The sequence below is a fragment of the Psittacula echo genome (genome assembly GCF_963264785.1).
Source record: "Psittacula echo genome assembly, chromosome: 1".
Taxonomy (NCBI): domain Eukaryota; kingdom Metazoa; phylum Chordata; class Aves; order Psittaciformes; family Psittacidae; genus Psittacula; species Psittacula echo.
In genome coordinates, this window is record NC_137735.1 from 137,423,045 (window position 1) to 137,450,827 (window position 27,783).

Here is a 27,783-nt window from a genome sequence, read left to right on the forward strand (position 1 = left end):
TGAAGTGGACTGATCGTGAAGTCCGCCCTGTGGGATGAGCACCTTGTGCATGGAAGTCTGTACGTGAACTCGTCCAAAGCGTGTGTGATGCTGTGCAGTGAGGAAGCTGCTGAAGGATTTCAGATACTTCACTCAGGGTTGGAGTCAATGTTCTTTATTACAGTTTAAGCCAAAAGAAAGTTGAAATCTATATAAATTATTTCCAAGCAAAGAGCAGTGCACTAGAGAGTCATTTCTGTTACTTATAAAATACTTTTGTGTTAAAATTAGTGATTTTTAGATGGTAACTGATGATTCTGGCTTTTAGAAGTACTGAATAAGGCTAAAATGTATCCAACTGCTCATACTTATAAGAGCTACTTACTTATTTGAGATACTCATGAATTCCACTGCAGTGTTTGAGCATGTCCTGGTTTTTCTGAATTCAAAAGGAATGCTGAAGAATTGTTTTCATTAGATGTAGACTTACAGCACATAAAAATTGTACAATTTCCTTGTGATATTTGTGTATAAATAAGTTCCTATAATGCAAATGTAAAGCAAGAAGACAGAAGATTCAGAGATGAAGTAGGTAAACACATTTCCTTGTAAAGCTTACGTAGTTGGGAATGCAAGTATCTGCATGGCACCAAAGACCCGTGACTGCGGTACTGTGCCAAGATTTGAGAGAGTTGCCCAGATTGGCTCACTGAAGGGTCGACATCGCTTTCTGCAGCAGCTGAACCATTATGGGATAGACCGGTGCAAACTCCTTTCCCTCTCTCGTTCGCACTGATTGAACGTAAGCCTCCAGGGCACCACTAAAATAAAAGAAAAAGCAATTGATAGCATGCAGGTTATGCAAGTTAAGGACCTGCAACTGAAATTAGTTGACCTCTTCCCTGCTACAGAACTTGCCTCAGGTGACCCTGCATGTCTGTGGAAGGAGTGGCCACGAAAGGCCTTACAAAGCTCTACATAATTGTTCCATGATTGTTTTTCTCCTTTCTTGCATGTTTTGAGGAGCGAACAAGTTAACATTTAAATAAACAGCAGCAGCATGTTGCAGATGGCTTGAAATGACAGCTCTGACGCACAGACTCGGGCACATTGCTGTACTGGTAACCTTTAGAAACGGAAAGGATAGACAGCAGCTGCTGCGAGTGCAACATGCAGAATGAAAACTGGGGCAGTGGTGACCAACAGAGATGCCCTCAGGTGATTTGCAGGCCAAGTCTCTGGAACTGCTGCGGTCCTTTGGGAAGCGCTGCACTAACCCACAGACTTAAGTGCACGTATGTTTGTAAGGCATTGCAGTGTTTTTCCTATACGTTGTCATAGGGTGTTGCACACAGTAGTCTTGTGTGAGTCACACACATACAGGCATGTCTAAGCTAAAGGGCAGCTGTGATTACGTTTGTGTATCTAATTTAACTTGCTGTACAACATGGGGCCACCTTTCAGCCAACAAGTCTAGGAAATAGTATTGTTGAATGAGCATATCTGCAAAACAAAGACTGCGGAAATGCTGAGCTGTTCAGATTCCAACTTTATTAAGTAGGTCAGGTCAGGTTTGCCATACTTGGCTTCCAATTTAATTGATATTTCCTCATATCATCCTCTCACCTGCAAGTAAGGCTGTTTCTAAACCAGTGAGGGCTCTGAATTTCCTCACTGTCAGTGCAGCAGGCGAGCTGGGTGTTCACATGTGGTATACGCATGCATACACACAGAGACACACAAACCTACGCCTGCAGTCAGAGTCCCTGGCCTGCTGCTAATGGAGTTCAACAGGGAAAGAGTGAAGTGTGCAACTGTGCAAGGCAAGGAACCCACAGCAGCTTTTCTTCTGAGCACAGGATGGGAACAAAACAGCACAGGCAGAAGGTGAGCCCAGCACAGCTCACAGTTCCCCAGAAGGGAGCCTAGCACAGCTCCTCCCCCAGACTCCCTTTTGGCTGAAGCTCAGGGCACGTGGTCTGAGATGGAGGTGATGCAAAGGGAGGATGGATTGGATTACTGGAGAGTTGAGAGGCTTCAGAAGAATAAGGTGACTGAGCACAGAAACAGTCTCTTGTGTTGGCCTGGATGCACTTGAGAGTTCTTCAATTTTGGTAACAACTTCCTAGTGAGTTACTGCTGCTAGAGGGGTGCACACCAGGTACCAACACTCTGAAGAAACATCAACAAACAGCAAGAGAAAAGTTATTCCCACATTACAGCCAGAAAGTCAGGGAAAGAATATCTGCACCTGGTCAGCTCCCTGAAAACCTTCAGTGTGCTCTTCCCAATGGTCTCTGGGGAGCAGCACAGGCTCTATAGGGAAAAACGCAACATCTAAAAACTTGCTTGCTGCAGGCACAGCGTCCTTTGGGTGCAGCTCACCTCACTCCCAGCAAAGCTGTCCACATGATGGACTGCAGAGAGAAGAGGCACAGCTGCAGGTCAGCTTTAAACCCCAAGATTTAAAGAGAAGAGGTGAGACTGGGGGAAACGGACAGCAGGTAAGTGTGCTTTTTAGATCAGCTGGCGATGAGGGGCAAGCATGTGATAAGCAGACTGCGTGGTAGTGGGAGATGCAGGCAGGGACAGCTCAAGGATCCCATCAAGATGAAGGGAGACCCTTTGGAAGAGTCTCACATTCCCACTCAGGGCAGCACTCAAGTGCCCTGGTCAGCAGTAATCATTAAGCATGTTAGATGTTAGCTACTATTAAAAAGACAGTCAAGAAACTCCTGTAACAGTTTTACTGTAGCTGTTGTTCATCTTGCTGAATCTCTCCCCTTCCTCTCACCAGTGTCCCTGTCCTTTCCTCTATGCACTCCCCAAAGTTTCTTGGGCCCAAATAGTTTTTAAAAGTCACCAAAAGCTGAATACAGAAAGAACCCCACATTGACCTGCTTAACTTAGAAAGCGCTGACACCTCCTGGTGAAGTTGTGGGTTGGCATCACTATCCAGATGGTAACACTGCTATCCTTTCTGCTTTGAAAAAGCCCTTGAAAGAGATGACAGAGATAACCAGATCCCTTCAGATGAAAGGGAGAAGCTTTACCCTAAAAGCAGCACCCAAAACCACTCAGCATCAGCCCTTGATAATCCTTAGCCAGACTGTTATTCCCATCAGATCAAACAAGAGGGAATGAAATTTAGGCTACGTTAAGTGCCAAACACCAGCATTAGAGTCCAGCTGTCAGACCTTCCAGCAGCTTTTATATTTTTTCTTTCTCTCCTGCCTCAAAAGAACCTGATTTAAGCGGCAAAACCAACTCCAGCAGTGGCAGCCACTGCCCTCTTACAACTCAAAAAGCAGCTAAAAGAAACTCAGCATTGTCTGGTGGCCTCAGAACTGCTCAGAGGGTTAGGGTTCCTTCTCCTTCCCTGCACAGACCAACAGCCAACAGTTGCCAAACAAGAAGAGATCCTTGCCAGCCCTCTTTTGCTGTGCTTGCTCTTTTACTGTGGCTTTGCTTGTGTTGTTTCAAAGAGACAAACTTCAAGTTCAAAAGACAACCAATCATTACTACTCTATCAATACTATTAGGTGAATTCTCAGGCATTTTGCTAGAACAGACATTGTACAGCTTTACACTAAACAACAAAAATAAAAGCTTTCTCAAGACTAAACACATTCACTGTTTTCCCATGTCCTGTAGAAGTATTTCAGTGCTCTAAAGATGAATTTCAAAATGCAATTTATAATCAATAACTTTACCTGAAATTCTAGAACAAAAGCTTGATTCTTCTCAGGAAGAGTTTTGCCATGACAAAAGTGTGGGGAGCACCAGCTTCTCACCTAATGTAACGTTTATGTCAGGGTCCCTTGACTTGTCAACCTTCAACTTGCGAAAGTTATTTTGCAAATGCCACAGCTGCCATTGGTGGAGATTTCACTGTAACCCCGTGGGAACTGATGGGAACTGAAGTGCCATGAGAATCATAGAATAGTTAAGGTTGGAAAGGACCTTAAGATCATCCAGTTCCAACCCCCCTGCCATGGGCAGGGACACCTCACACTAAACCATGTCACCCAAGGCTCTGTCCAACCTGGCCTTGAACACCAACAGGGATGGAGCATTCACAGCTTCCCTGGGCAATGCATTCCAGTGCCTCACCACCCTCTCAGTAAAGAATTTCTTCCTTATATCCAATCTAAACTTCCCCTGTTTAAGTTTGAACCCGTCACCCCTTGTCCTGTCACTACAGTCCCTGATGAAGAGTCCATCCCCAGCATCCTTGTAGGCCCCCTTCAGATACTGAAAGGCTGCTCTGAGATCTCCACGCAGCCTTCTCTTCTCCAGGCTGAACAGCCCCAACTTTCTCAGCCTGTCTTCATACCGGAGGTGCTCCAGTCCCCTGATCATCCTCGTGGCCCTCCTCTGGACTTGTTCCAACAGTTCCATGTCCTTTTTATGTTGAGGACACCAGAACTGCACACAATACTCCAAGTGAGGTCTCACGAGAGCAGAGTAGAGAGGCAGGATCACCTCCTTCGACCTGCTGGTCACGCTGCTTTTGATGCAGCCCAGGATACAGTTGGCTTTCTGGGCTGCGAGCGCACACTGAAGCCAGCTCATGCTCATTTTCTCATCGACCAACACCCCCAAGTCCTTCTCTGCAGGGCAGTGAAGAATGAACAAGTCATGGAGAAACATCTACCAGTGAACAGAGAACAAGGGCTACTGCAGAGCAGAGCTGGCCTGGAGAGCTACCTGCTTCATGCACCCATCAAGGCAGAGGAGCAGTGGTGAAAGAAAGCAGCCAAAGGGACCTCACACTGAGTGAGAAAAATAAGCTGCTGCACCTGCTAAAGGCTGGCAGCCAAGAGGCAGCTGCAGTCACCTGGAGTTCCACTCCCTACCTGGTGAGCATGGAATCGCTCATAGGCATGGTAAAGCTCTGATCACCTCAGGAAACTCTCCTCTGCATTGCTGCCCATGGTAATGACAATGGAGACAGGCCAGGAAACAGCATCCTATTAGGAACAGCATTCCCGGTCAGGAAAGGTTCAGGTAGTAAAAAGGCAGAAATCATGAATCCAGCGAGAAAGGATGTTTGGAGCCCAGAGACTAATGGTGAGGTTGCTTCTGTGCGCCAGGGAGAAATGGGCTTGGAGAGGTAACTGGGAGCACCAATGGTCATAAAGTAGATGTGATTTCACAAGTACATTTGGGATGGGAATTTTGTTTCTCTGCAGACAGTTACTGAGTCCAAGGGTAGGATTTTGGGGCTGTGACACAGAAAAACGGATGGTGCAGGAAGCTGCTTATGGCAAAGCAAGATGGTTGCTGCTGCATGTGGCCGGATATCAGCTCAGGCTGGATGAGCTGGATGCATGTAATGATACACTTCACTGGAGCTGCTGAGGTGCCTACATCAGTGTCCCTCAGCTGGGCAGATAAATCAGTGCAGTAGCTTTGTTAACACTTGAGATGCAGATTTTATGATGACATGTTGTACACTTCACTGGTCCCAGCTCAAAGGAGCTTCTGTGAACTCCACCGGCAGCACAGAACCCAATTCAGACGCACTGGGTTCGCATGAAAAATCTTGTCTTAAAAAAAGGTAGACTTGCTCCTGTAGAGGACACTGTAAAAACACTGGTGCCTAAGTAGTAATGGGAAAATAAACAGTATCACGGGTGAAAGCAGTATCATCAAGTCTTCAGCATGGAAGAGATCACAGCTGTTGCCATATATAAAGATGTAATTTATAGTTATTTTATCAATGTTTAAGAAGATGGAAGAAACCCTATTTATGTAATACACAAAACACACTCTTGAAGGGATTAGACTAAATAATGTCCTAAATTCAGCATCTCCCAGTCTAATAAAGGACATAAAACCTGTTTGGCAATCTGTTTCTATTTTAAATGACAAGCTATGGTATACATTACAAACATTGTTTGTAAAAGAGAGCTATGGGAAAAGGGTTGGTGGGATGTTCTGCACATATTAATGCTTCATTAAAAATGCCTTAAGAAGTAAGGAAAAAAAAAAATCTAAGTTTAAGATGCCCTCCCACATAAGGAAAAGGATTTTAAAGCACTTATTAAATTACTTCACTTGCTTGAGCAAAAACATGAGCTTTCTTGGAAATCAGGACAAGCTGATTATATAAGACCAGATAGTTCTTTTTTGAAATGTTATTTCAATCCATGAAGATTTATATCTACATATGGGGGGGGGGAAATAAGTATATGATTCCGGCTGTGGTTTTTAAAGGGAGATGAATGTGCATCATTAAGAATTACTCTAATTAATTAGTTAATTTTCTACAGAATTGTGAATACCAGCACTACCCTCCTGGGCTCTGACTCGGTCAAATGGAGCCTGATTTAAATGACAAGCTTCAGCAGAGGCAGGGATCATCCCTCTGCTCAGTGGTGCACTCAGGTCCTGATCAATTAGCAGGGAAGCCAGAGGACGGCAGGGCCAGGCTTCTTTTCAGTACTTTGTTCAAAGTCTGCTTGCTCTGCACATTCAGGGCAAAGAGGAAAATGGAAAATAAGCCGTGTAAGAGCACATCTGTCCCTTGCAACCTGCTATTCTACGATCCTGTGATTCGCTCTGACACCAGGTCTATTAACTGAGTGCTATGAAAGTTACTGTAAAATCTCCAACAGCATCACCTGTAGAACCACAGATCAGCAAGAGCCAGCTCCAGTTTATGCAGAATAGAGACATCAAAGGAACCATGCACTGACAGACACGCGGGTTACACGAGGGTTTCTATGAATGGCTGGTGCTGGTGGGAGCGCTTGCAGGCACCACAGCCGTGCTCCACGGCAGCCCCCGGCCACACTGCGGCTGCTGCTCGCTTGGCTTAGCAGAGCCGAGCAGTGACCCAGCACGGCTCTGCTGCTCAGGGCAAGGCTGCTGCGAGGCTGAACCCAGTGCACACATGGGGCTTCCGTGGTGGTCCCACGCTGGCGTTTGTCCCTGCCCCTGTCAGGTCAGCGGTCAGAGCCGTGCTCTGGCTCAGGACATCAGCTCATTATGAAAATGAACCTTCACTAAGCCTAGATTCCAAATCTGCTCCAGCAACAGTGAGCTTGACTAAAGGGAGCTTACCCACACTCCAATGGTAAAGACAAGAATTTGGCCCTTGTGCAGACAAACTGTCATTCAGTCCTTTCATTGCTGGATCAAATCCTGCCACATCCATCAGGGTTTCTTTTATGGAAAGAAGGCTGAGTTTTCAAACTTAATTTAGAAAGAAAACAACATGCCCTGGCCACTTAAAGAAACGCTCCTTTCAACACAATCCCACAGGGTCAAGGCACCCAACTTCCAATGCCTGCAGGGCAGGTGTCTGCCTGAGAGAGCTCCCGTGTCCCGGCCCATGCTCCCTTCACTGAGCAGAGAAAATGGAGCTTTCAGGACACAACGCAACTGACCTATTTTAGGTACCTAGTTCAGGATGAGATGAATCAGCCCCAGCAGCGCCTGTTTCTCTCTGTTGACTATAAAGGGAGTCTGGCTAATATACCCCTGGCCAGGTAAATCCCATTCTTCATGCTGAATACAAGCAGAAAGAAATACACAAAAATGCTCAGAATGCTACTAATTCATAACATTAACACCACATTGCATGTGAAGCATTTGAGATTACAGAGCGGAAGAAGATTTAATATGAAGCTGCAAGGATTCTGATAACACAAGTAAATGAATCTATAAGCAGCAGGTCCCTAGAGTAATTGCACAGTTGTTAAAGAGGGAAGCTGCAGAAAATAACCATTTGCAAGGTTGCAGCCAATGTAAAGATAATTTCTTGATGTAGGCCAGTGCAGGGAAGGCTCACAACATCCAAGGCTCAATTAACACAGCTGAACAAGTGCAGGCGGAAAAAGCTTGAAGAGGGTGACTGATAAAAGACTCCAGACAAATGAGCAAGATGCCTGTAGTTCAACTGAGGCTCATGAGACACATGAAAAGCAGGCTCAGAAATCACCCAATAGAGTGTAAAATAAATATGAATGAAACATGGTCATGCTTGTGATTGATGTTTGCTTGCCTGCCTTCTGTACAGATAACTGGAGCCTATTTAGAAAGGACCAACAGGCATGAGAGGAGATGGTAAAAAGGTGAATGCACAGAGCAATGGAGCAATGCCTGCAGAGATTACCAGTGTCTGCCAAGGTACCACCCCCTTCACTCACTGCATTTGGTGCTGCTCAGCTAGCCCCTGCTCTTTGCTCCAGGCATGCAGCTCTACACAAGCTGCCAACTGAACCTCTCGAGGGAAGAGTCTGCTTAACAAATCCAGAATGGTTCATCCAGCTCAGCAAAGCTGCATGAGTGGTGCCTACCAGCAGTGGACCTGAGGATGGATGGAGAAGTAATCAAGTGTGCGCAGTGACAAACAGCCTTGCTCTGGAGTACCAAGAGTAGGGGAGAGCCAGTGGAGTCCCAGCAGAGGCCTCTGGGAAGAACAGACCTTCAAAGCTGCCCTCTCCGTGCCCTGGATGTCCGAGCACTTCAGAGTGCAAAGCAACAGTCTCACTATAAAATGCTCAGGTGATAACCTTGCCCAGTGATCACCCTGCATCAGCACATTCTTGAGATTACAAAGTTCAAATATTTTAATAGTGGTATCTCATGCAAAATGAATAATGGATTCAATTAAAGGACTGAAATGAAAACCTTAAATATCCCAGCTTACACTACCTGGTCTAATGGATGATACTCTCTTTCTGCCTAAAAGCTTTGTCCCAGGGCTTGTCCTATAATACCTTCATGGTCAGAGCAATTTATCAGTGTCTAAGCATTACCATCAGCAAGCCCATTAGCTGAATCAGTCTGAATGAAATTTAATTGTAAACAAAGACAAAAATGTTGTAGTTTAAGAATGGCATTTTCAAATCTGTGCAAAAGGACTGAAGAGAACAAAATCCCATTAGCTCTTAAACGATTTACATTCTTGGCTCTCTCTAACATATGTGAAGTTCAACATTGTCAGTTTTGCCAGTACTGTCAGGACACAAATCACAACCAAAATATTCATAACTAAGTTACATATACAGCTGTGTCAGCCCTGTACCTATTATCCATTCCCTTGTAATTCAAGGTGTCATGGCTCGAGATTCGAGAAAACTTAGTTCCACAGCCAAACCAGACTAACAACATGTGTGATTTTCAAAAAATACCCTGTTAATACGCATGAAGAGACAGTTTGCATTTTAATAGTTTGGAAATAGATCCTACTAACGCCTACTGGTGATCAACCAGTTATTTCCTTCACTGACCCAGGCCCTACGCTGGACTGTATGGTGCTGTCAGCTTTAACAACTCTAAATATTTGGAGCAGACTCCTCTTGGCTGCTTTCGAAGTGTGGACAGATAATGGCTGATTTTCTCAAGTACAGCCACTGATGGCTGGAACTGAAAAGTCAGCTTTTATGATTTCAGCAAAAGCTGGCAACATCCACACGAAGTTCAAGGACAGAGCTGGCTCCCAGGCCAGATCGAGCCTGGTGCAGCTGTGTGACAACTGGACTGGGTCGCACTGACAGGACACTGAGAAGATGGCTGGAAGAGTTAGGGTGTTAGGAGCCAAATGATCACTTTGAATCCTGAGGATCCTCAGACTGGCTCTGTCATGTTCATACCATACATCTGTTCTCTCTAACATTAGAAATCTGCTTGTTTTGAAAAACAAGACTCTTCATAACTTTTGCTAACATTTTAAGATGCAAACCAGTATTTAGCTACTACTTTAGGAAGATCTTAAAAATCTGATATCATTATCACTTCCGAAAGATCCTGTGCTAGTTTTCTGAAGAACAACATTACAGGAGTGTAGCAAGGGTCTTCCATTTTTAAATTCCTACCTACATTCTCATTGCTTAAGCTTCCAAAGCTCCTCTTTCCTGATGCAGAAGACTGAATGCCTGCAGCCTGGACCTTCCAACAGTTGAGAGGCAATTTTACTGAAACACGGTATTAATTTAAACCACCATGATGCATGGTTTCATTCTTATGCAAGAGGATTATGTGTTGCTTCCAAAGGCACTGGAAGTCTTGGGTATGGTGGCTGGAGGGGAGTGTTCAGTTAATATATTGTGCCATTTTGCAACTCATCCCATGAGTGGAGAAAGGGCAATGGTATTTATGACACATCTCCTATAACACATGGTTTTTTACCTTTCGAGACCAGTGCTGGTACGCAGATAAGTTACTGCTCCATTATCATAAATGTAGAGAAGAAAGAAGAATGATTTTTACCGTATGAGAGCAAGCCTGTCTTTTTCAGATGGATGATCATCAAGCCACTGGGAGTAGCGGGCAATGGACCACTCAGCCCTCTAATACAGAGAAATAAACACCAATTACACATGAAGGTGAAAGAGGAAACACACCTAACAATTTCAGATCCAAGATGATATAAATGAAGCCACATAAGGCTCACTTAATACTGCAGTGATGCAGAATGAGTTAAGGAATCAGGGACAATTAACAGAAATAGCCCAATACGTTATGCAGGAGCTCAGAGGTGTTCTCCCACATCAGCTGTTTGCCCAATTCTGACAGGGGTTTCTATCTAGTTTTCCTGCATCTTATATGACCAGGATCCAGGCAATGTGCAGTCGGGGATAAGACCTGCAATTTCTTCTGTGAGCTGACAGAATATCAAAGAATTTAGAGTCTTTTTAAAATCAGGTTGTCATCTTCATACTGTTAATTGATTAAAATATGAAGCCAATGACCAGAACACCTTTGCCACAATAAAAGCAAAAGCCAGTAAATCATATAAAGAATGAGCTTAAATACTTTAAATACTTTTTAACTAAAATATCTAGGATGAATTACAATGTTCATTCCTCCTTAGGACATTTCAAAAGGAACGAGAGGTTGATCTTACTACCTGGAAGGGTGATTTTAACTCTGCTGGTGCTCTTGTAAACAAAAACTGAAGAATGATGCTGAATGGAATAACCTCTCCCAAAGCTGGGCTACTGGCAATGTGCTCACTGGTCTGGAACAGCAACGGTCTGGAAAAATGTACAAATATACTTGTGAAAGGAAGAAAAAGCTTATCTTATGCATTAGAAAAATACCTACGTGGTGGCAATATTGTGTTAGAATACGATCATGGAATGTTTGTCTGCTAGTCTGCATCCCAGGTCTTCAACACAGGTTCAGTTTGCAAAAATGTACAAAGTTGTCTATTGTAATTAAACAACCTAGGACCGTAAATTTTATATTTCAGTGCAAACACTTCAGGTCGCTTCAGAACTCACTGTCATGCAGGGGTTGTACTGAAAGCAACACAAAAAAAGTACAATTTGGCCAACATTTGCATGACAAAGATTGTTAAATCATAGTTATACTCTGCATAGAATTACAAAGAACTTTAATCTATTTCTAATTTGCGGGTGGGTGTTGCCAAAAAAGCTCTGTTCAATCAGAATTAGCATGAGATAATAAATCAGTTTTTAAATCCATTTTGATCATACTGACAATTGCTGGCTCCTGAGACTGCAACTCACCTGAATGACCTCAGCTGTCTGTAGGATTTTCCTAGGTCAGAGACTCGCCGACACAGTGGTGCCACAGCTAACTCCATCTGTAAAAACAAACGTTTCCATCTGAATTAGAGTGACCCAAAATACAAAACTGGGTACTGAAGTAGCAAACTTGCAGACCAAGTCACTGACTTCTTGCTGGTGGCTGAATTTGATACAAGAAGCTATCATTTCCTTTCACACTGCATTGCTCAAGCCAAGATTTTTGCCTTGTTCTTGGCAACACAGTAAGCATCCCATGACAAATGGCAGTGGTAGTCTGTGGGTAAGAACAGAAGGGGTATCGTGACCTTTCTGTGACTGAAACTCTTTTTCTCAGGTTTACTTTGTTGGTGATGAGTTTCCTGAATGTCAATACTCCAAAAAATATGACCGCAGCCTGGGAAGAAAGCAAACCTAGGCACACAAACCACTCCTAAAGCAGTAAGAATGCATATCCATCTCAGCAGCAAGGAACCTTGCTTTTGGCGAAGCACAAGGTTGAAGTGATTCCTTCTTGAACACTCAGCCCCAAATTCTGGGGCACAAAACCTATGAAGATTAGCTAGAAGTCCCTGTGGCACCTATTCCCACAGGGTTGTATGGAATCACAGAAAAAGAGCAATAATAAGAGCTTTATTTTCACACTTATTTTTGTAGTGTTCTGTCCCTGAGTTACAGCAGCCATCTTTAAAAATAACTGATTTTTAAACACCTTCTGGTTTTTAAGCACTGGATTTCCCTTGCCTTTTCAAACAGGCTCTGTTTGGGTTTTTATATCATTCACGTGAGACTGAATTCTGTCACAGGCTCTTCATTAACAGTGAAGACACAGAAGTGAGAAAGAACAATTTCACTTCCAGATCCCAGATTGAACATGAACAATGGCAAAATTCCAGTTAATATGCACACCAACACGAACACCACCACTCAAAAAACTCCCATAGCTAAAGTAATTTTAGCCAGATATGCATTAAGTCTTTATTTTTTTGCATTCCGGAAGTGTCAGAGCCGCTGAGGGATGCAAGCTTTATTCTCCACATGTTTTTGAAATCCCCAACTTAAAGGACTATTCAGACTTTGATTTCCACATAATGCAGAGTCAAGCTAAGTTTCAAAGCATAAGAGCTAAAATAAGTAACAAGATCGAAACCACCATTCAATGAGCTTCCCATTTAAGTAACATTGCCAAGCTAGTTTCAGAACGTTTGTGATAATACACTCTTTACAGTGAAGTCTTTAATATCGTTATTCTGTCCGGCTCTAGAATTTCCTCAGACAAAGCTGGCTGCCGGCTGCCAGCTCCACCAAGAGCATGTAACTATGCTGGGGTTCCAGCATAAACAAGAAAGATGGTGTGGCAAACTGTGATGCCATAGTCCATCTAAAACCAGAAGAAACTGAATTGGCAATTAATGCAAATCAAGGCCATACACTTCAGGCCCCCATTCTAAAAAGCAAGTGGCAGGATGGGAGTCATCTCACCTACTTCTCAACATCTGTAAGTTCTCTTCATGCTCAGTGGCGAAAAGCAGCCACTCCTGCATATGATGCATCTTTCCCCAAAGCAGACACCTAAAACAGGTCAAGTGGGTCATGCTGAAGGAGTACCCATGTACATCACAAAAAGCCAGACAAAGCTGGGAAAGCCAGAAGGCATAACCCAGGCACCTACACTTCCTCTACAGACAAGGAGAGGAGGGCACCTCTGAAAGCCCTGCAGAGCTAGCCTACAGGCAGTGAAAATCTGCTCCCCAAGCCTAGGAACTTTGGAGTACATGCCCCACATCAAACACTTCCAGGCTGCTTGAAATGTGCATTTTATATTGAGCAGAAACTTGCAGAAGCAGAAAGTGAATAAAACTCCAGGAATGGAAATAAGGATCTTTAACTTTCAGATGAATGCTCCAGCCCTGGGTATCAGTCTGGCTACCTCCTGCCTGCTGCTCTTCTGGCCCCAAATCTTCTACTCTGGACTATGAACCTTCTCCTTCTCTACAGCTGGGTGAGATCCCTGCCCGACAATCCCTGTAACCCTCACAGTCTAAGGGCTAGGTCACCTCTCCACACTCAGGCACAAGGGGTACCCATTTCTTGGGCTGAAGACCACGTACAACCCAGCTCTGCAGTTCCTGAGCAAGCACAACATCCACCAGTCAGTGTAAAAGGTGTGCAAATGGGAACATCTCCATGCTTGGGGAGCATCAGCTGCTGTGCCTTGTGCTGAAACTGCCAGCACAAAGGAGTGAGGTTGAGCACACATTCCCAGGACAGGAAAACTGTCCCTTGGGATTTCTGGAGGGAGATGCTCCTACTCCAAACTGCAATGAAGCTTAGAATAAGTTCAGCATGTTGCTCCCTCGGATCCCCCAGAACACTTCTGAGCATATATGGGAGCCAAAAGGCCAGTCTGCTGCAGAGGATCAGAAGCAAATAGCCAAAAAGAGGAGCTAATTAAGTAGGCTTTGCTGTATCATGATACAGGAACCCTATAGACCCTGAAAAACAAATGGGAGCAAGACTGATTTCTCCAGAGCTGCTCCTCAGGCATCAGTACTACCCAGGGGCAGCTGGAAGGAACTGATATTCTGCAGGAGCTGCTGGGAGCTGTGGGCTTGTGGCTGTGAAGAACCAGGAAGAAGGTAATTCTTTCAGGTGCTTTAGAGAATTCGGTAACAGGCAACAAACTACCAGTCTGACTCTTGGAAACAAGAGACGTATGGATCACACTGTACTCACGAGTGGAAACAAATCTCAGCATAGCAAAATAGAATTTTGTTTAATAAGTCTAAAATCATTGTTTCACTCCTGAAACATAAAATGATAAGTTTAGATTGCATATAAGGAAGAAGTTCTTTACTGTAAGGGTGGTGAGGCACTGGAATGGGTTGTCCAGCGAAGTTGTGAATGCTCCATCCTTGGCGGTGTTGAAGGTCAGGCTGGACAGAGCCTTGGGTGACATGGTTTAGTGTGAGGTGTCCCTGCCCATGGCAGGGGGGTTGGAACTAAATGATCTTAAGGTCCTTTCCAACCCTAACTATTCTATGATGTAATGAGATGCAAGTGAAACTTTCTACAGCTTAACTGATTCCTCATTAAAACAAATTTAAATGATTTCTCTTGAACATACCTAGCAGTTTCCATAAAACAACAGGTTTTAGTCTTCAGTACTAAAGAATAAAATTTACCTTGGAAAATTCTATTACTTCATCTTCAACCTTTATTCACTGTAGGAAATTATTAGTATTGCTAGAACTAGATAGATATAATGGCAGCAGATGGCTGATTCGTGAAGTACTAGCTGCCAAAGAAAAAAATTGTTTTTAAGCTTTGCAGCATACTATACCATCTCAAATTGACTCATGAAGAGTGGGAATGAGTGAAAACTAATGTGGTAAAAATGTACATAAACCACAGAAACTTTGTTTTTCATTTACAGTGCTAGTCTGCTGTGTGTTATAACCCAGTTTCTCCGACAAAAAATTATACACAGCATAATAACCAAGATTGTTTTCTTCACTTGAATTTTAGCTGTTCATCTCACCCCAATCACATAGTGAGATGCTCCAGCATCTTTCTGCGGTTACATTCATTTCTGCAGGCTCTCTGAGCAGGGTTTTGTGTCTGTGCTGAGCAGCACGTCAGTCGGCGCCGCTGGCCTGGGAGCAAGTGCCTGGGAGGAATCACTCAGCTGGAACAGCTGCTGTTTTTAAGGTGCTGGAGTTGGGCAGATGATTGAGTGTACATCGCTTCTTGGGTTTGCTACCTGTCATCACCTGAAGCTGCATCAACTGTTGATTCGTGCAGCACATCCATACTGTAGCAGCTTCTGCTGTGATGTACAGCTACAGTTTCCAAAGCATTTTGGTGAACTTTTACAGGTTGGGTGATGTTTTTGGCTGTCTACAAGCCAGAACTTGTATTGTGTGCAAGGCCTTTCATCCAACCATGTCCTATGGAGTTTACACATGAAAGGGCAAGCAGTACTTACTGTTACTTTTCCAAATTTTGCTCCCAGAACTGCAAATTTGAAAATTCAGAAATCCAGGTTAAATTCAGGGCTAAGTCAAGTGTCCTAGCATTAATTTGCAATCATAGAGGCTTGATGGACTATTGTGAGATAATCATGAACAGACGATCCAAGAGAAGCAGTAGTAACTGCTGAAAAGGAAGGGGCAGCTAGAACAGAAGAAGGCCTAATGATTCTGCCTTGTTTCTTCTAACTTTGTTCAAATGCCATTGCTTTTCCATGATTTATTCATGCTATTTTGCTATGCTTCACAGAACACAGTGATGGAATCCTGCCCAACATATGCTTCTTCTCAATGATTCTTACTCTCTGAACCCAGAAAGGGTAGATAATCTTTTCTTCTCATAAGACCCTGCCATAGCCCATGGCTAGGTGGTCAATTATCTACTGAACTATTCACTGGATAGCCATATTGTAAAAAACACATCACATGGCTGGCTTCTCTAACTGGATTATGTTCAGCAACCGAAGGGTGAAGTTAATACATAGTCTAGATACACATAATGCACATATATTGAAGAGTGTTTTGAAAAACCCCATAGTGAAGTTATTGTTTAGTGCCTATTGTGGTATTTTCAAGATCTCTCATTACTAAAAAGCTGTTTTTTCAGCTGGAAAATCTTAACATTAATTTTTTAGCAATTACGTTTCCTCCTGGCCAAGATGAATTCCAAGTTTTTAAATGTTAACTCAAAACGCTTTTTTTCTAGCCATTCAGCAGAAGAGAATGCTTTTAACAAGCAAGGGAGCAGAACAGCTCTGAACCATTATATGACAGAAGCCGGCCTTGAAGCGATGTGGAATTTGATTTCTCCCCCATGCAGTAATCCCAAAACGGTTGATGTTTAAATAAATCCTTCAGCAGTAATACCTCCAAAATAACACACATCAGAAAATTATTTCCTCCTTCCAGGAAGATAGTTAGCATTGAGCATCAAGTGCGTTTTAGCTTTAGTAGTTCCTATCCTTATAACTACAACTGTGATTACATCATCCTGCTTCTCTCACTTCTCTGGAAGAAACAGGAAAGGACATTTTTTAGGAAAAAGTATAAAAAGCATTTCACACTTGTATCATCATGTTTGAGCAAACAAGTAAATCTGTTTATATTTTTAAAACCCAAATGCCTAATACTCTTGCTTTTTAATGCAAAATTCCACACTGAATGAGGAAACCAGATTCTCTTAAGGTCCTCTCCAACCCTAACTATTCTATGATTCTATGATTCTGATGATAGGCTAACCAGCAAATAGAAATATTTCTTCTGTACTACAATTTAGCATTGTCAACTTAAAATCATAGAATAGTTAGGGTTGGAAAGGACCTTAAGATCATCCAGTTCCAATCCTCCTGCTATGGGCAGGGACACCCCACACTAAACCATGCCACCCAAGGCTTTGTCCAACCTGGCCTTGAACACCGCCAAGGATGGAGCATTCACAACCTCCCTGGGCAACACATTCCAGTGCCTCACCACCCTCTCAGTAAAGAATTTCTTCCTTATATCCAATCTAAACTTCCCCTGTTTCAGTTTGAACCCATTACCCCTTGTCCTATCACTACAGTACCTAATGAAGAATCCATCTTATAGGCCCCCTTCAGATACTGGAAGGCTGCTATGAGGTCTCCACGCAGCCTTCTCTTCTCCAGGCTGAACAGCCCCAACTTGCTCCGCTTGTCTTCATACGGGAGGTGCCCCAGTCCCCTGATCATCCTCGTGGCCCTCCTCTGGGCTTGCTCCAACAGTTCCATGTCCTTTTTATGTTGAGGACACCAGAACTGCACACAATACTCCAAGTGAGGTCTCACGAGAGCAGAGGGGCAGGATCACCTCCTTCGACCTGCTGGTCATGCTCCTCTTGATGCAGCCCAGGATACGGTTGGCTTTCTGGGCTGCGAGCGCACACTGAAGCCAGCTCATGTTCATTTTCTCATCGACCAACACCCCCAAGTCCTTCTCCACAGGGCCGCTCTGAATCTCTTCTCTGCCCAACCTGTAGATGTGCCCGGGATTGCTCCCACCCAGGTGTAGGACCTTGCACTTGCCATGGTTAAACTTCATAAGGTTGGCATCAGCCCACCTCACAAGCGTGTCGAGGTCCCTCTGGATGGCATCCCTTCCCTCCAGCGTATCAACCGAACCACACAGCTTGGTGTCATTGGCAAACTTGCTGAGGGCGCACTCAATCCCACTGTCCATGTCACCAACAAAGATGTTGAACAAGACCGGTCCCAACACCCATCCCTGAGGGACACCACTCGTTACCGGTCTCCAGCCAGACACTGAGCCATTGACCACAACTCTTTGTGTGCGGCCATCCAGCCAGTTCTTTATCCACCGAGTGGTCCACCCATCAAATTGATGTCTCTCCAATTTAGAGACAAGGATGTCATGTGGGACAGTGTTGAACGCTTTGCATAAGTCCAGGTAGATGACATCAGCTGCTCTACCCCTGTCCATCAGTTCTGTAGCCCCATCATAGAAGGCCACCAAATTGGTCAGGCAGGATTTTCCCTTAGTGAAGCCATGCTGGCTGTCACCAACCACCTCCTTGTTTTTCATGTGCCTTAGCATGCCTTCCAGGAGAATCTGCTCCAAGATTTTGCCAGGCACAGAGGTGAGACTGAGTGGTTTGTAATTCCCCGGGTCATCCGTTTTCCCCTTCTTGAAAATGGGGGTTATATTTCCCTTTTTCCAGGCGTCGGGAACTTCACCTGACTGCCATGATTTTTCAAATATGATGGCCAGTGGCTTAGCAACTTCATTCGCCAGCTCCTTCAGGACCCGCAGATGGATTCCGTCAGGTCCCATGGACTTGTGTACGTTCAGGTTCTTAAGATGGTCTCAAACCAGATCCTCTCCTACAGTGGGCCTAAGGTCTTCATTCTCACAGTCCCTGTGTCTGCCTTCCAAGACTTGGGTGGTGTGGTCAGAGCATTTGCCAGTAAAGACTGAGGCAAAGAAGTCATTAAGAACCTCAGCCTTCTCCAAATCCAGGGTAGCCAGTTCTCCTGATAGCTTCCGGAGGGGGTCCACATTGTCCTGAGTCTGTCTTTTACTTGCAGTGTACCTATAGAATCCCTTCCTGTTATCCTTAACATCCCTAGCCAAGTTCAATTCTAACTGGGCCTTAGCTTTCCTAACCTGGTCCCTAGCTTCCCAGACAACATCCCTGTATTCTTTCCAGGCCGCCTGTCCTTGCTTCCACCTTTTATAAGCCTCTTTTTTCCTTTGAAGTTTCCTCATCAGCTCCTTATCCACCCAAGGAGGTCTCCTGGCCCTCCTGCTGCAGTTCCTTCTAGTTGGGATGCAACACTCCTGAGCTTGTAGCAGGTGATCCTTGAATATCAACCAACAGTCTTGGCCCCCCCTGCCTTCTAGGGCTATTTCCCATTGAACCTTACTAAGCAGGTTCCTAAAGAGTCCAAAGTCTGCTCTCTAAGTTCCATGCCAGGAGGGTTGGAACTGGATGATCTTAAGGTCCTTTTTAACCCCTAACTATTCTATGATTCTATAGGAAAAACATTTTTCTAGGATAATTCAATAAAACCAAAAAAATTTTGTAGTAATTTACTGATAAAGACTTGAAGAGTTTGTGGCAGTGTTAACTATGGCCCATCAAATCTATTTCAGCACAGTATTGAACAATGCCAAAACCTCCAACTATAAATCACACCTAGGTAAGAAATATATGAAGATATATATAGAATAGTATTAACTCAGAAAGGACCAATAAAAATAGTTCACTTGACAAGGCTCAAAATAATCACTCATGACATGAGATGAAGTTCTTGGCACACAGTGGCTCCTGCCTTATGTGTCACTCCAGACACATACATGTACTATGAAAAGATGGGAAATGATGTTGTGCCTTCATGCCATGAATCACAAAGATTCCTTAGCCTAGCAATTTCTAGACTAGTTTATTTCAATGCAGTTGCGATTTATATTTGCTATTAATAAACAACTATTTTCCTACATCAGCTTACAAACTGTATGTAGCAGATGATTATCAATTTCCATGCCAGCTATTACTGTAGATTCCTCATTTCTTCTAAATAAATTTCTCAATTGATTTTGCTTATATATCACTCTTTGCTGAATTGTCCAGTACTTCCACTGGGTTTTAGGAAGGCCTGAACTACAAGCTACCAATCCCAAAGTGTGCCTATAACAACTCTGGATACCAAGCAAGTTAAAATGTCCTCTTTTAACTTGTACTGGTACTCCCTAGAAGCATAAATGTTGAAAACCCATCAGGGCTTGCTGGCCTCCCTGCCTCCAGGAGAACGTTTGTATTCAGTCTGACTAGTACTGAATTAAAAGCAAAAATGTGGGATTACATACGTGAATACTGAATTATGGTCACCTTAAAAACACAAAACCAAATGAAAACAAACTGATCTAGGAATTTAAAGGATGTACTGAAACGTAATCTTGTACTACTCAGCATAAAAACTGGGACCATGAAAAAAGCCTGCAGACTGGAAATATTTCAAAGAACAAGAGTCCCAAGGAACAGCACATGATGTGATAATAACCTTGCAGCACTGCAGACATTTTCTAGGGCTTGAAAAGTTTGCGTTCCTATAAGCACTGATCCTTATGCAATCATGTTAATGATATTCAGACATATTTCAAGTCTATCATGCCTCTGTTTACAGCTGCCACACTAGCACACACCTAGTCTTGTGCCGAAATATCTGTAACGCACAGACAGCAAAGTGAAATACCGACACTGGAAACAGGGTAAGACAGAGAATTCAACAGAATCACAGCAATAACTCCTAACTGTGTAAGTAGCTGAGCCTTACTGAAGACAACTGGCTGTTCTGCACCTCACTGAACCCAGTCTGGAATGAGAACTTGAAGCCTCGTTTTTTTTCCTTCTGCAAAGACACCAGTTGTTTGGAGGCAACCTATCAGTAAAACATTTCCAGTGCAAAAGGTTTCAAATCTGATTCTCAGCCAAAGCTATTCTGCTGAGTATAAGGTAGCTGTAACTGAGTACCCTGAAAGAAATGTGCACAACAACATGAGATACCCAGCACTTGATGCAACTCAAGACTGACTTATTGCATGCATGCATAGGACCTCAAATTTACCAAAGCTTCTCAACAGATTTCTGCCCAGGTCTTTTGCTTTCAAGTAACCCCAAAACACCAAAAGGGGTTTTAGATCACAAAAGCCAGTTTTGAGCAGGAACGTGTAACCCTTTTCGAGTACAGAACTTCAAAATGATTCTACAAGACACAGCACAAGTAAACACAGTTTGTAAACAAACCTCCTCCTACACACAGAGTGTCTTTCCAGGCAGGTACTTCCCTTTGGGTTTGGCTTTAGTCCAACAATGCAATGCCTTTCTGGGACTGATTAAAACCCCAGCATGCAGCATTTATGGCCATTTGGAAAATCTTACCCTTCCCATCAAGTCAGCCCAGTTAAATACCTGCTTTCCTCAGCCCAAAGCAGCAGCAACCTCCCCTTTGGAGGAATCAAGTCTTTTACTTGACAAGGCCACACGCCCTGTGGAGCATGGAAGTGAAATGAGTTCTGTTTAGGGACTACAGCCACATTGAGGTGAACGTGCCCAGGACTCCTGGCCAGGTCAGAGCAACTACACCTTCCCCAGTGAGGCTACCAGGAGCTGGCACCATGGGCAAGTGCCCAAAACCCACCAGCTTTTTGGGAGGGGCAGACACACCCCAGAAAACATGGATATAGGCAGCCTCCACACACAAAATGTTTCAGTCCTTCTACTATTAGGCTGAGCAACAGGATATAGTGCCCAGGCCATTCTGGATACTGTGCAGCCTGGGATGCCCTAAGGAGCACTGTACAGAGATGCTTAAAGGCACAAAGTGAGCGTTGAGGTGGCTGTATGGGGCTGGTTGGACCCATACAGTTCTCGTCTTAACCCCAAAACCAAGCCAAAAATATGGTGCAATGTGAAGATGAGAAAACCACACGGCAGCCCCCCTGATGCAGCAACAGTTGAAGGCAGGAGACAAGAATTAATTCAAACCCTTTTACCTTTTTTTTTTTTAATTCTACAGTACAAAAGAAGAGAAATCAAAACATTTATTTTCACACAGTTGTCCGTTCAGGAGTTAGTTATACTCAGCGCTGTGGGGAAGAACATGCAAATCCCCCTACACTCAGATGAAAACATACCTTCATTTTTCACTTAAAAGGCAGCCCATGTCAGAATGAGTATTATTATAATAATAGGTGCTTAGATCAGATGCTCTTTACTGTAGAATTAGGTGAAAGTAAATTTTCCAAATTTATATGACTGGCTTTAGTACTGCAGCATAAATTACAAAACTTATCTACATTCCTTTCACAGGAGTCAAGTGTTCTTTTTTTTTCCTCCAATTTTATGCCATTGTCTTCAAAATAGAGAAGGGAAATGGAACCTTCTCACTGAAAGCAATTGAAAACTTCCCCTTAACTTCTGTAGTTACAGGCTGCTTTGCTACTTTTGAGTAATGAATAAAAAAACTTTACTCTCAGGAGTATGTAACTCTTAGGCAAATGGTACAAAGCAGTCAGAAGCAGGAGCAGAGATGGCAGTGATTCCTCCCCCCCTGCCCTCCTCTCCTACTTCAGTTACCTATCAGCCAAAAGCAGCACCCAGTACGCATACAGCTGGTGCTAATTCCCTTTTCTGCTTGGATAACAATAACCCTTAGACCGATCTAGTGGATGCTTGTATTCTCTGGCAAGTTAATGACAGAGTGTTATTATTGACAAATTATATTTGAATATAGTAGATAATGCAGACAGGGACTGGATGTTAATCTGGCAGTTTGTTTTGTGTTTTGTCCAGTGTAAAAGCTAGATAAAGCTAAGAGGCAGATAAATCAATCAGGTCATGAAGAGAATCCCACAAGAAAACTGCCCTTCTGTTACAAAAGGACAGCTCTTCCACAGGATATTGGTATCTCTCTAGCTTGTCTCCTCCACTGCAAGGCAGCTGAGTTAGCGATTAACCAGTGTGGGCACTGTGATATCTAAAGCAATTAAGAAAGCGACACACCATTCCATTAAAAGAGAGAGAAAGAATGAATTGAATGAATGGTGGCAAATGATGGACGTACCAAAGAGGTCAGACAAGCAGGATAAAATGTCAAGACACAGCTGAATTCTAATGCAACGGTCACTTGGCAGGAAGCTGTCAGACCTCCCTGAACGTGCCTCATGGTGACAAGAGATCTTCAACTATTTAGTGGACGCATTTCCCAGGCTACAGTATCTTATCAGAGAGGATGTTTAGAACTGGAGTGCACCAATCTCTGCAACTGCCTGTTTATACTTCGATACGGACAACAGTATTGATACTTCTCAGTGAACACAGTGAAGCAACAGAAAAAGCAGAAAGCAGTACTGAGGGTACCTGTGCAAAATCTGCTGCAAGCCGCATCTTCCCACCTTCACCGAGGGGCCTTATTAGACTGGCATTGCGAATGAAAAGTTCAATTGCTCTTTGAGCCATGGCTTCAGTATTATCAAAGACAAAGTCAAAACACTCAAAATGTCTGAAGTAGTCGCTCATGACTCTTGCTATAAAACCCTGTAGTTCTTTCATGTACAGAGAACAAGGGACATCTGGTTTTCCTGAGCCGGATAATGATCTGAAAAAGAAAGAAAGGAAAAAAAGAAATGAGGACAGCTAAATTCATCTTTAAAACACAACCAAAACCTACTGGAGTCTTTTTAATTTTTTTGCCTACCCCACGAAGTCATGGCATGAATTGTGGAGTCTCATTTTCTATTGAGAATAAAGAGCGCTGTAGCTCTCTCTGAAACTATAGTCTCAAAATACCTATCAGCCATTCTCATCTTAACAAGATAAAGGAAATCACCCCACTCCGACCCAACTTGCAGAGCCTCCACCAGTTTGGAGCCTAACCCTCAGACCCAGCCCCTAGATTTAAATGTCCCAGTTGTTGATTTATAATAATGGATCAGAAAACACAAGCATATGTCACAAGGTTACTTGTTGAGCCTATCCCAAACTTGTTCTCTGTATAGAATCAGTTTCCTTGATTCCTCCAAACTCAGTATTATAAAGTCAATCTAATTATCACAGAAGCAGCACCAAAGCTCTGGGACGCAGACATCAATCATCTTTATCTTCCTTTGAATCACAGTCAGACAAAAGAGCTTTTCCAAACTCAGGAACCTAAGTGTACAGGCTGTCTAACAAAACTTAGCCTTTGGGTGGAATCAGAAACACAGTGAGAGTAAAATACTGTTAAAAGAAAAAAAAGTAAAAAGGAAAATTTAAAACACCTCTGAAAATACACTACTTTCTGTAAATTTCCAAGACAGAAAACAGGACATCTGATGACAATATAAGCAATGTCAGAACAGAGATAACAACCAAAATAACGCTGAGGAAGGAAGGCTCAGTTAAAGATAGGACTCAAGATCTTTGCAGATGAAGTATACTGGGAATTTCAATTAAAATGCTATGGGTAAACAGCCACATGCACTAAATCTGAGCAGTCAACAGAAAAGATTTTTTGAAACATTTCGTATTCAATAATACGTTAGAAAAAAAACTCTGTGTAATTCTGAATCAGCGTTACATGCTTTATTTTGAGAAACAGAATATTAACAGTTCTGAAGACTGTCCACAAAAAAATAAGTTTTGAAAGCAAAAGGGGGCTTTTAAGCACAAAAAGCACCTCTGCTTGGCTTTATTTTTCTATTTAAAGTGAATTTCACTCAAATGCAAAACTTTAGGGAAAAAAAAGGCGGGGGGGGAAGAAGACAGATGCCACCTGATTGATTTGTTTCAACACATAGGTGTAATTCTGCTTTCTCTGTTCACTGACAACCATAAAGCATTGCTTTACCCTTAACAAACAAGCACTCTTGCTCCAAGGACATTATGGCAATAACAATCTATTATGCATATACAGGACATCTTATTAAAGCATTGGTATGTTTAAAAAAAATCCTTCTAGTTACCCAGAAAAATCTTCCTGGTGCATAGTGATGATAATAGCTTCTACTGAATCTCCTACAGAGTTCAGTAACGGCTGAACAGCACTACCCATTAGATCATGGACTGCCTAAAATAGGATGAGAAAAAGGCAGAAATAAGGAAACAGAAATTAGAAGCATTTAAATTTTGACACCTCAAAAACACCCTGACAAACAGCTCATTTTAACAGTGCTTTTTATTATTCCACATTAGAAACTGCTAGATAGAAGGACGAAAGCTTAAGATAACATTTCCCTTTAACTGATTTTACCAGTAAAGTACAGAGATAAGGCTGTTTACTACATCTATGTAAAGCCTTCCTTCAAAGGTGCACAACAATCTGGTATTCCTGATTTGTAAATGTACATGTTTTGATGCACAAGCTTCGTTCAGCTGTTCATTCCCCAGACACTCGAGCTGCCCTCCATTCCTCTGCACACAACCCCTCCCAGAGTAGTGCACAGCAGGATGGATGTGTATAGCTGTCATCCACAGAGGGCTGCACGGCCATCCACATCACCCCCCAGAAAAGCATCAGGTAGCATATAAATCAATAATCCTATGTGTGTTTGAGGGTGGGTGAAGGAGTGATGAAGGATCCAGTTATTGCTGTGTGAATGCTGCAGAGAAAGGCATTTATTTTCACAGTCCGACCATTACAAGAATATTCTTGAATACAAACACTACTCAAGCAGTGATTTTGGCACATATAACATATATGTAGCTGCAGATACAACAAAATACAAATTTCTGAATATTTGTATACCTGTGACTAACATATACTGACACACAATTAACACCTGGGAAAATAAGTGGCTGTTTTAAGTATAACAGGCAAAGCAAAGCTCAGCCCTATCCCTGCAGCATATGGACATTCAATTACCTTCAAGGCAGTTGTGACTGTTTGCTCAGCAGCTGCTGGAAATGAGCTCTGATTGGTAATGACCTACAAATTTTAAAGTAATTGTTAATAGTCAACATTCAACAAATTATTAGAATCCATAATATTTAATCTTATTTTAAAACATACTGAGTTATCTTTAGTAATGAGTGGTTTACATAGGTTTAGATAACTGTCAAATGGGGTTTATACAAACAGAATTTTCAAGGCAGCTGTATCAGTCCTTTGCACTCAAATCTCCTACAGGCTCTGCCTGTGCCTTGACAAAGGAATGATTCAGTTGAGTTCAACTGAAATTTAGCTGAAGGGTTAACAGGACCTGAATAAAAATTAGTGGTGTCTTCTCTCACTGCGAAGTACAGAATTGATGGAGAACTATACAAGCAACTCTATAGCAAAGTATTTGAAAGAATGGTTGTTCTTTCTCAGTATTGTGACTATTATAATACCACTTGCTAAACAGCTGTTTATGTACAGCTATGATATTAGAATTAAAACTCAAGGAATGATCTAAAGGAATATCCTACCAATTTCCTTACAGTTATGAACATGCCACACAATAGTATTTTTAAGCCAGATAAGTACTGAAATCAAAGACTGAATCATATCAGATCTCCCTCCAACACTCAGGCACATGAGGTTCATTACTAAATACATCAGAGAAAGCAGACTTAAAAGTTGATCTACCATCTGTTTGCAAAATCCAAGCAAATTTTACAGGCTTTTCAGCATTTTTAAACATTCTTTAAACATGTCCACAGTCTAGAGTACTCATGATCTTTTTTTTTCTAATCAGGCTAGGATTTAAACACAATTAACTACACTATAACCACTGTATCTGTTTGCTTTAATGTACAGAGACTGTAAGCACTGGCATCACTAAGCCAGTAAACTGGAATTATTCATAACTGTGCTTATTCTTGAAAACAATGCCAGGCCAGACTTTGGTAACAGGAACAATGGTTGGTGATATTTGTGATGGGCTGCTTTTCTTGATTTCACACTCTCCTTCCCCTTTTCAGTTTGGCCACAACTATGGGAAAGCAGTGAGGGTCTTCTGAGAAAGATAAGCATAGGCTGGGACAAGGGTTATCAGGTTGACCAGAACAAAGACAGAGCTTACTTGATAAGGAAAAACATAAAGAGACCAGTTGTTCAGATTCACAAAACAATGGCTGTGAAACGTGATTATTCTCTATAAACTTATCTTTCACTCCTAATACTGACAATTTGTCACAAAGCAGTGGGCCAACCAATTCTCATCAGCTAATGGAAGAATATGCGTACAATACAGCAAAGAAGTTAACCTTACAGCAAGAAAAGAAATACCAAGGAAGCCTACCTTCAGAACAGACTGATGCAGTTTGTATAGAGAATTAACTACAGCCACGTTCCTCCTCTGACCCTCTGTGAGTGGTCCAATCACTTGGCTGGCATCTCCTTGTGTAGACAGCTGCAGTGATTGCAGAAGTTGTTAGAACAGTACCAACTCTTTAAACAGTGCATCACCACAAAATTATACTTAACTAAACTTAGCCCATGTCTGAAAGCCATAGGTCTTCCATAGCAATGTTCCTCCATTTAACTTGTCTTGATTTAAATTATTTTCAGCTCCAGATAATGCAAACTGAACAACAGGTACAGGAACAGTGAGAGACTGCTGTCTCAGCTCCCAAACCACAGCACTCAGACCCAGATCTTTTAGAGATCCCTGGTCCCAGCATAACTTAAATGTTATAATATAAGAGTCAGGTGAAGTCACCTACCCGAGGATGTAGTATAAACTAGCAGCAGCAGAACTGAAAACGGCATGCTTTCCTGTATACCCTCGGTCCTTACTTCTGACAACTATTCAAGCATATCCTTAAAAACTGTTTCTTTAAATAGATGGCTTACAGCTTTGTACATATTAGTGGCTTGTAAATTAACACAAAGATAGAACTGCAAGGACTAAAATTGCTAATCCTGTCATTAAAAAGAGTTCAATCCATGAATCTTCAAGCAAAAATAAATTTTTAAAAAAAGGTGTTTCTTCATATTTAGACTCCATAAAGCCTGCATTTTTTATCATTACCACAGAAATCAGAGTTCCAGACTGATACATAAATAGCAATTAACTACAGAACAGTCCCGTAAGGATACCACAGCATATGTTTATAATTTAAAATAAATTCTAATTGGGAAAGAAATGGAAATTTTCTTGTGCACTGAAAGCTGCAGAAGCACAAAGAATTGACAAAAGGCTATGTAAATTCTAGAAGTATGTCTAAATATTACAGCAAGAATAGAATCATAGAGTCATAGAATAGTTAGGGTTGGAAAGGACCTTAAGATCATCCAGTTCCAACCCCCTGCCATGGGCAGGGACAC

General features: G+C 42.6%; 1 protein-coding gene across 1 annotated transcript in view; it reads right to left on the bottom strand.

Moving 5' to 3' along the window:
* Positions 1-188: 188 nt before the first annotated feature.
* COG5 (component of oligomeric golgi complex 5) overlaps positions 189-27,783 on the bottom strand; it is a gene marked incomplete at its 5' end in the record, with an annotated part of 193,097 nt that continues 165,502 nt past the window's right edge. The window contains 8 exons of the mRNA XM_080615705.1: positions 189-800; positions 10,204-10,283; positions 10,844-10,970; positions 11,469-11,545; positions 22,914-23,151; positions 24,497-24,600; positions 25,396-25,458; positions 26,756-26,866. Coding sequence (XP_080471831.1) covers positions 686-800; positions 10,204-10,283; positions 10,844-10,970; positions 11,469-11,545; positions 22,914-23,151; positions 24,497-24,600; positions 25,396-25,458; positions 26,756-26,866 — 915 coding nt within the window. The 3' untranslated portion in view covers positions 189-685. The remainder of the gene's footprint in view (positions 801-10,203; positions 10,284-10,843; positions 10,971-11,468; positions 11,546-22,913; positions 23,152-24,496; positions 24,601-25,395; positions 25,459-26,755; positions 26,867-27,783) is intronic.